Here is an 8,140-nt window from a genome sequence, read left to right as displayed (position 1 = left end):
TGTGAAGCACCTGACCCAGAGTCCACAGGCCACATGCAAGGAGCTGCTTCTCATTCACCCTGCATCTGGTCCTCAGCTCCTGGAGCTATATATCACTCTCATCAGGCCCTGGGAGTATGATTCCTGCTCTTACCCATGTATTCCTAGCCTCTAGCTGCCAGGCAGCTCAAAAGAAAAATCTCAGCATGACAAAGGCCATGGGCATCCCTTGGCATACTCTCTGTGGCTCTGGTCACTGGAGCCTATGCCTGACTCTCTGCTAGCTGGGGGAGGAGTCACATTGGGATAAGTCTGTTTTCATATATCCCAGGTAACAATCAGGCACCAGCTTAATAAAATGCTTGGAGAGGTTGGGCTGACCCAGAGCTTCCAGATTCCCCGGGATCTCCATCATGTCTAGATGAGATTGATCCCAATCTCCATCATGGAAAAAGCAGGGGGCTTTGGAGCCCCAAATCCCTTCATTAGGAAGGGTCAGAGCACAATCCTAGAAGACCAACGGAGAGAAAGAATAAAAAGAAAAATGGAAGGAAAGAAAAGGGAAGAGGGAAGGCATGAAGGAAAGAAATCAGGAAGGGAGGGAAGGAAGACGTTCAAAATGGAGGGACAGAGGGAGGAATGGCATCTAGTCAGTATTTCTGGTGTCAGGGAACTAGGGAGAGAGGAAGGCCCACATAGGATCAAATGGAAAGAGACTGACTCCTCAGATTGACACTAAACATCAGAGGCATTCGAAACCCTCAGCTAAAACCAGTCCCTTACAGCTAATACCTAGTCTAAAAGAATCCTGCTAAGGGCAAACGTGATTCACTGGTTCCAAGGTGCTTCAAGCACTTCACCAGCATTAGCTCCATCATCAGCCTCCAATGGGCCTGTGAGGTAGGGGAACCACAGGGTGGAGTTATACAAGCTGGCAGCCTCACTGGGGTAAGAACATAACCTTGATTACAAACACCCCCCCTCCAACCCCGGGAAAGTCCCCTTCACTGGAACAGCCTCTAGAAGTCATCTGGGGCCTCAAGGTAGGGCTGCATTCAAGAAATATGCCTCAGTGTCTGCCTTGGAGAGCTGCTTAGACAGAAGGAACCTTGTCAACACTGTGGGTTGGAAACCATTGCAGTTGCCAACAGACCCACGCTATGCACTCTCTTTGGGCCCCACAAAAATGTGCTACATTTTTTAAAGCACCACAGAGGAAAAATGATTTGGCACAGAGACCAGGAGAATAGACTGGAGCGGGTAGAGATGGTATCAACAGTGTCTTTTACTTCATCATTGACAGTTAAAGAGCAAGTCACCTCTGCCCAACATCTTCCAAAGCCTCATTGAAAACAGATCAGCACCTGGCCATGGCAGAGCAAATCCCAGGTGGACTTTAGACCCCAGGTCACGGGCTTTCCCACTAAGAAAATTTTTAAGAGACACTTCAGGAACTTCTCCCTGTATGGGCACCATCATTAAGAGAAATCACAATCTAAAGTTCAAGTTCAATACACCTATTTACAAAAAAAGGAAGTATCCTAAAACTTCAAAGCCAGACAGCACAGTGTCAAGGAGGTGGAGCTCATGGTTTTAACTATCCTGTGGATTTATCAACCCCACAAAAGTGGAATCTTGAGCTTTCTGTGCCAGTCTGCAACAACCAGGGAGAGGCCCTGGGCTCCATGGGGGGAAGGGGACATCAGTTTCCCACATACACAGTACTCTAAGGTTACATATGGGCTTATGCCAGTGTGGATTGGTTTTGAGCACAGCTGGTATACATCAAAAACAAGATGGCAGAGTTCAAGTGGGCCCCTTGATTGGTCTGGAAGAAGGAGCTCTGCCACCCAGCCCCCTTTCCTCATCCTTCTTATGCCCTGTCTTCCTACCAGGTTGATCTACACATAGATTTCATCCTGGTCAGGAGCATAGGGATGGGTGTTGGATGAAGGCTGTGCCAAGGTCTATTTAACTGATTTTTTCTGGAGGGCTTCAAAAGGCTATTGTTTTCATCTATGGTTCATTATTTATTACTTGTGTTTTGTTCCTAGTTCAACCCTTATTTCTGTCCTCATAATATGTGTGAGAACGGTAACTGTTGAAAAAGGGGAAACTGCAGGGCTAGCTTGACCACCTCATCTCTGTGGCCTAGGTCTCCAGAAACACAGGAATCCCCAGACATCCCCATAGCCTCAGGGATGAGCCTGTGGACATTCTGGCCACAAACAACACCATGGGATGGTTCCTTTGGCATAAGGGAAGCCAGTCCCTAAAGAGAGGGCAGGATGGTGGGGACTTGGCATAGTTGGGGGTGGGGTAGGGGTCTGGAAGACCCAGGCTTTCAGGTCTGTAGCTTTTCCCTGGGGTATCATGTACTTGTCCTATGCCCCAACCCCCCCCCCCCCCCCCGACACACACAGACACACCAACTGTCTCTACAAACTGACTTCCTAGAAATCCACTGTTGGGGAATTATTTGGCAACAAGGAGGCTAAGGCTGTTCTGTGGTGGCACAGTCTTTCAGAAGTCCAAATGGAAGCAGGCTACCTCTGGAAGAGGCTTTTATACAGGCCAGGGCCTGTACTCAGCTACTTGTCTGCACTGGGGCTGGCTGCCACAATTTCTTCATACTTTGGGGGAGGATCATTGTAAGACACACTGGCCTCCTCACTGCTGCCCTCCTGGGGTGCAGTCACCTCTTCATAGGAGGGGGGAGGGGTAGCGCTGGACAGTCTGGAGAGAGAGAGCTCTGGGAGGTAGAGGGTGCTCTCCAGCCGGACAGTGGTTCTGCCTCCCCGGCTGGGCCCCAGGACTATCTGTGGGTTATTCCCTGCCTCTCGGTGCACAGAGGACTCTCCCTGACTATGCACAGTGCCCCTGTATACCATGACTCGGGGGAGGTTGTGCCCGGTGCGACTGGCTAGGTACCGGTTCTGAGCATAGGAGGGGTGGTGACGAGTTGCTTTCTGCAGCTGGCACCTCCAGATGATGAACAAGGCAATGACAATCAGCAAGACTACCCCCAGAAGGGGCACCACCACATACATGGCATCTGAGCTCTGTGAGGGATCTCGGACTGAGTATACTGCATTTGGGTATCCCTTCCAAAACTCCATCTGCAAAAGAAGAAAGGTTACTCACTCCTGAGGAAGACAGACACAACAAGGCAATTCTCACTTAACATCCATGCTCTGGACATCTGAGATTTCCAGCAAGTCATGTACCAAGGACAGGCTTGTACTGGCCTGAGAGTGCTCTCAGAGAGCCTGGGGAATCCACCAAGGATAAAAAGCAAAACTCCCGATGAGGAAGTTCACACAAATCATGAAACAGACCTAGAGGGATACCCCAATGTTCCTTTCAGGCTCCAACAGGCAGGAGGTAGGCTAGAGTGGTATTCTTCCCTTGTTTCAGACCTGTTCTTATTATTCCCAAGATTGCACCTCCTCCCAGAACCCAGCCCCAGGGCAGTACATGCCGTTTTTTCTTTGTTCTCAAATACTTCCTTGACCTCTTCATAGCTGCAGATCTCTTCCATGCACTCCCGCTCGATGGTGCCCTGACGTAGCTCCTCCAGGAATTCATTGGCACGAGGGAACCGTTTCAGGACTGCATGGGCATTCTTGGCTTCCAGAAACACTGAAGAGAGAACCACAGTGACACAATTCAGTACCTACAGTCCAGACTGGCCCAATTATGAAGGGAAATAGGGCAAATCCAGTAGACCTAAAGCCAGGTCTCCAACCAAAGTCCAGGCCTGGCCTATTGCAATGAGGATAGAAGGGCTGACTTTCTATAAGGTTGTGCTCCCCTCTAGCAGGACCTCAGGGCCCAGATCCTTTACCATATCAAGGAAAATGAGACCAAGTGAGAAGGAACTTCAGGTGGCACAGGATAAAGGACCAGTCTCTATGTATTGTGGTCTTGGGTGAAAAAACATCCAGTTGCTTTTGCATCTGTCTTGAAAAAGGAAAGCCAGAGCCCTTATCATGAGAATTGGTCCCTCTTCCCGGCTGCCATTGGTGGGAGTAAAGTCAGGCATGAGCTGTGGCTTTGAGGACAAAAGCAATCACTAATGGTGAGATTGCTTAGTCTTCACAGTAGGTGATTCCCCTCTATGCCCAAGTTGATAGGTCTGGCCTGTAGGCCCTCTTCCCCAAGATCTACAAGGTGTTGCATTAGTATACCTCAGAGCTACCCAAGGAGAGAAAAGCTGAAAAGATGGGTATGTTGCTTTTTGCATGAGCCTGTCAGACTCAGATGGTTCTACAAACACTCACCAGCCATGATGCTCCCTCAGCTCCAGTGTCTCACTTGCCTGGCAAGGAAAAAAAGAAAGTTGTAGTGAAATCCTCTGGGGTCTAGAATATGACCTCCCACCAACCTGGCTAAAAGGTCAAAGCAGCATCCTATGAGGCACAGCACCCTCATGCAGCCACTCAACTCCTGCTGCTTCTCTTTTGTCCTCAAAGACCTTCTTCAGAGCTCCCCAAAACCCCAGCAGAGCCTTGTTTTCTCTCTCTTTCTCTTCCTCTCTCTCTCTCTCTCTCTCTCTCTCTCTCTCTCTCTCTCTCTCTCTCTCACACACACACACACACACACACACACACACACACACACAGCCTCCTGTGAGTCTCAAAGTCCTAAGGGTTCATCTTTTTTTCAAATGAAAGCATCTCTGGGCTAACATTCCCTATTCCTCAATCCCTTCAAAGAATCTTTGTCCCTTCAGAACAGAAAGGACCCAAGAGACAGATGAGAAACCAAGGCCAGAGATGGGGTTGGGTAGAAGCAAGGTTAAGCAAATTGACAGAGACAAGACCTGGCATTGAATTTGATGGTGAAGATGAGTTCCAAATATGCCTAAAGATGAACATGTTCATTAAATACCAAACTTAATGCAGCAACAACAGTCATCTCAGGCTGAGGCTGGCCTATAGTAATCTGTGGATAGCTGTTGTTCAGGGTCAGACCTACCATGTACAAAACAGATATATAGATATATTCTTACAATCCCTGTCTGAACACAGACAATCTGCTCAGCCCACCTTCCCCAGAAAGAGAGACAAGATGTTTGGACTTTTCTGGAGGCAGGCACATCTCTCTCTCTCTCTCTCTCTCTCTCTCTCTCTCTCTCTCTCTCTCTCTCTCGCTCGCTCGCCAGAGCTGAGGATCGAACCCAGGGCCTTGCACAAGCACTCTACCACTGAGCTAAATCCCCAACCCCATCTTTTCTCTTTGCAGTAAAGACTACTGCAACAGAGAACCTTGGTAAACACATATTTAAAAGATCATCATGAAGACACAGTTCTGGAGGTATAGCTTATTAATACAGCACATGCCAGGAATGTCTAACACTCTGGGTTTCATCTTCAGGACGACAACAAACAAATAAATACAATACAATAAATAAATCTTCAATGGTAACTTAGAGGAGAAGCCTCTATCTAGAAGTACTGTCATAAAGCTTTTCACTGCTAACACGGTCCTACATGTACACATATTCTGGAGCACTGCCTAAGCCATCAACATCTGGGAACAATCACCCATCAGCTCCCCTCCCCAAGCAGAAGCTCATGTTTTATACCTAATGGGATACAAGACACATGAGTTTTGTAACCCCTTTTGCTACCCTCTTTGCATAAGCTGCCAGGAAGTTCAGTGTTAATACTGATGGCCAAATACAAGTGCTTTGGAAGCCCAGCTGTTATACACAGATGCTTTTCTCCCCACAACTTGGTATGGTGTTTTATTAATTCTTCCAGAGGCTTATTCCTATGGCATATTTAAAACATAACTTCTAGTCTGTCTGGAAAACAAAAAGGGTAAAAATCATGAATAAATTTTAAATGATGGGGAAAGTAAACCAATCTAACAGCATATCTAATAGTACTATCACTGTGTCAAGGGGCTTTCTCTTTAGAACTTATGGAAAACTACCAACAAATCATTACTCCACTGAAACACCTCAATTTTCAATATGACAAAACCTGGCCTCACTATGATCTATGGGGTCCATATGATGAGGGTGCAGGGAGAATTGCATTACAACAGGGTGTTTTGGTTAAAGAAAAATAAAACTGCCACATCAAAGTTTGAAAAGAAAGAGCAAAGCTTTTGCTAATAAGAAAGCAAATACATCCCACTGCATACTGGTGAACTTTTAAAAAAAAAATTACATGGAAAAATTATATAATAGCTTTACACACAGCCATCTTTGGTCCCAACCAAATACATGGACTTCCGTGCATTCATACACACATACATCATAGCCCCAAGTTTGTGTTATCCTGGCCTGGAAAAGCCATTAGTTCATTTTGAGCCTCAAAGAAGCCAGGATCTCCCCCAGACAGCTCACATGGCATCGTCCACCCCATTAACAATTCTGTAGCCACCATCACGGCTGCTGCTGCTGCTGCTTCCATGAGGGCTTCTCCCCCTCCCGCCCCAAAATGTAGTGCCTGCTTCTTCTCCTATAAATACACCATCAATAGGCAGTTGCTATGGCAACAGTGAAGAAGCATGAGGGCTCCACAGAGAATGCAGCTGCAGTCATGCATGTATATGTCCCTCCATCCCCTGGTGGATACTGTACAGCTGACTGTAGGCTGAAGGAATTTTTAACCCACTCCCCACGGGAACACAGCTGAATCCTGACATTCTAGAAAGGAAGGCAGGGAATCGGCCACCACAAAGACCTTTCTTAACCCCATCCCAGACTGAGGCCTCTGAATCCCAGCTCTTTGGGTCACAGCTCCCAGAGTACCTTCCTTCCACAGGGACTGGTGGCCCGCTTGAGCATCTGGTGTCCCCAGACTTGGCCTCCAGAATCGCTTCTTCAAATCCTAGCCCCTGTGATTTCCATCACTCAGAACTACTCGACAGGAAAGGGTTCTGCGATTTCCAAATCTCCTGATTCATCAATCCACTCAGTGACATGGCAACTCCCAAATTGTGCTCAAACTCAAACTCTGGGGTCTCTTGCCCCCTTCCACTCATGCCGGCCCTAAAAGTGCCTGGCTTTGCCCACCTTCGCTGGACACCAGCGCCCTGGTGAAGAACACTGGCCCAGCAACGCTCTTCTGCCAGGGTCTACTCAAGACTCCAAACACCCTGGCCTGCCTGACTTCCAGATCTTCCCTCCCCAACAGTACCCAGTGCCCAGCTCAGTGGTCCTGAACATTAAAAGCATGCCCTCGGGGCTGGGGTCTTCCAACCAAACAGCCTCACCGTTCTCCGGGCCCAGGAGGCTGCCGCCCTGTTTGCGCTTGCAGCCTGCCACCTCTCTGCAGCGCCTCTTCCAGCAGGGCCCCTGTCCCCGCCCACCTGCTCCGAGTCGGCCAAGCCCCGGGCCCATCCCAACGGTCTCCTCCCTTAGTCCCTCCCTGTCCCGCTTCCCTTCCGCCGCCCCTGGCCCCCCAATGCCCGCCATGCCCGAGCCAAAAAGCGCCTGAAGCCCCCGCCCCTCACAGCCAGGCGCGCAGGCCTTGCCCATTACCTCGGCAACCCCCTGCCTGTCCCTGCTCTCCTCTAGGGGCTCCGACGGACCCTCCCCCCAGCACCCTGCCGAGCAAGCTCTGGCCTCGTGCCCCGCGCCTGGCATGCCACCTTGGAGCGCCAAAACCGCCTTGCCCCAATAGCCAGGCCACGAACGTTGCGCTTCCCCGCGCACCAGGCCTCCGGGCCAGGAGAGGAAGAAGGGGTGGGGCCAGCTGAACCGCCCAAGGGCTTAGGTGGGGAAGGCCAGCAAGCTGGGCCGAGGGGCGGTGGCGCGCACCAAGCACCGCGCTCCCGCGCCCAACTCTACCGGCACCGCCCCTGCCGGCGCCCGTGCTGCTGGAGGTGGGGGGGGGGGGGGGGGAAGGCGGGGCCTGACCGGCGGGCCTGGGGTTCTCTTGCAGACCCTCGGGCTACCGCCTTGGCCCGATGGTGACTCAGAGCGCCAGCCCTAATAAGACTGGGCTCTGTTGCTGCAGCGCTCAAAGCCAGCGTTCCAGGTATTTTGGAGCGGCACAGTCCAAGCTGCCTCCTGGGCCCCACCCAGGCTCACCTGCCATTCCAGCCAGCCTGGCCCTGGTGCCTGCAGAGAAGAGAAGGGAGCGTGAGAGCAGGCGGAGGCTGCCTTGTGAGGCTCCTTCGGGTCAACAGAGGACTAGCC

General features: G+C 50.4%; 1 protein-coding gene across 3 annotated transcripts; it reads right to left on the bottom strand.

Annotated features, from left to right (window-relative positions):
- Positions 1-568: 568 nt before the first annotated feature.
- Prrg3 (proline rich and Gla domain 3) lies at positions 569-7,806 on the bottom strand. 3 transcript variants are annotated; one of them, XM_036174782.1, is made up of 4 exons: positions 7,591-7,806; positions 4,263-4,300; positions 3,461-3,621; positions 569-3,098 (listed from the first exon to the last, which is right to left on the bottom strand). In XM_036174782.1, the coding sequence occupies exons 2-4, from the start codon at positions 4,267-4,269 to the stop codon at positions 2,571-2,573; spliced, it is 696 nt and encodes a 231-aa protein (XP_036030675.1). In that variant the 5' UTR covers positions 4,270-4,300; positions 7,591-7,806; the 3' UTR covers positions 569-2,570. The 3 variants fall into 3 exon arrangements, with proteins under 3 accessions (XP_036030675.1, XP_036030676.1, XP_036030674.1); XM_036174783.1 differs by lacking the exon at positions 7,591-7,806 and adding an exon at positions 7,481-7,582; XM_036174781.1 differs by lacking the exon at positions 7,591-7,806 and adding an exon at positions 7,213-7,310.
- Between the last annotated feature and the right edge of the window lie 334 nt (positions 7,807-8,140).

Source organism: Onychomys torridus, chromosome X (genome assembly GCF_903995425.1).
Source record: "Onychomys torridus chromosome X, mOncTor1.1, whole genome shotgun sequence".
Lineage (NCBI taxonomy): Eukaryota > Metazoa > Chordata > Mammalia > Rodentia > Cricetidae > Onychomys > Onychomys torridus.
Note: the sequence above shows the minus strand (reverse complement) of the source record. Positions and strands in the feature narration are given on the sequence as shown.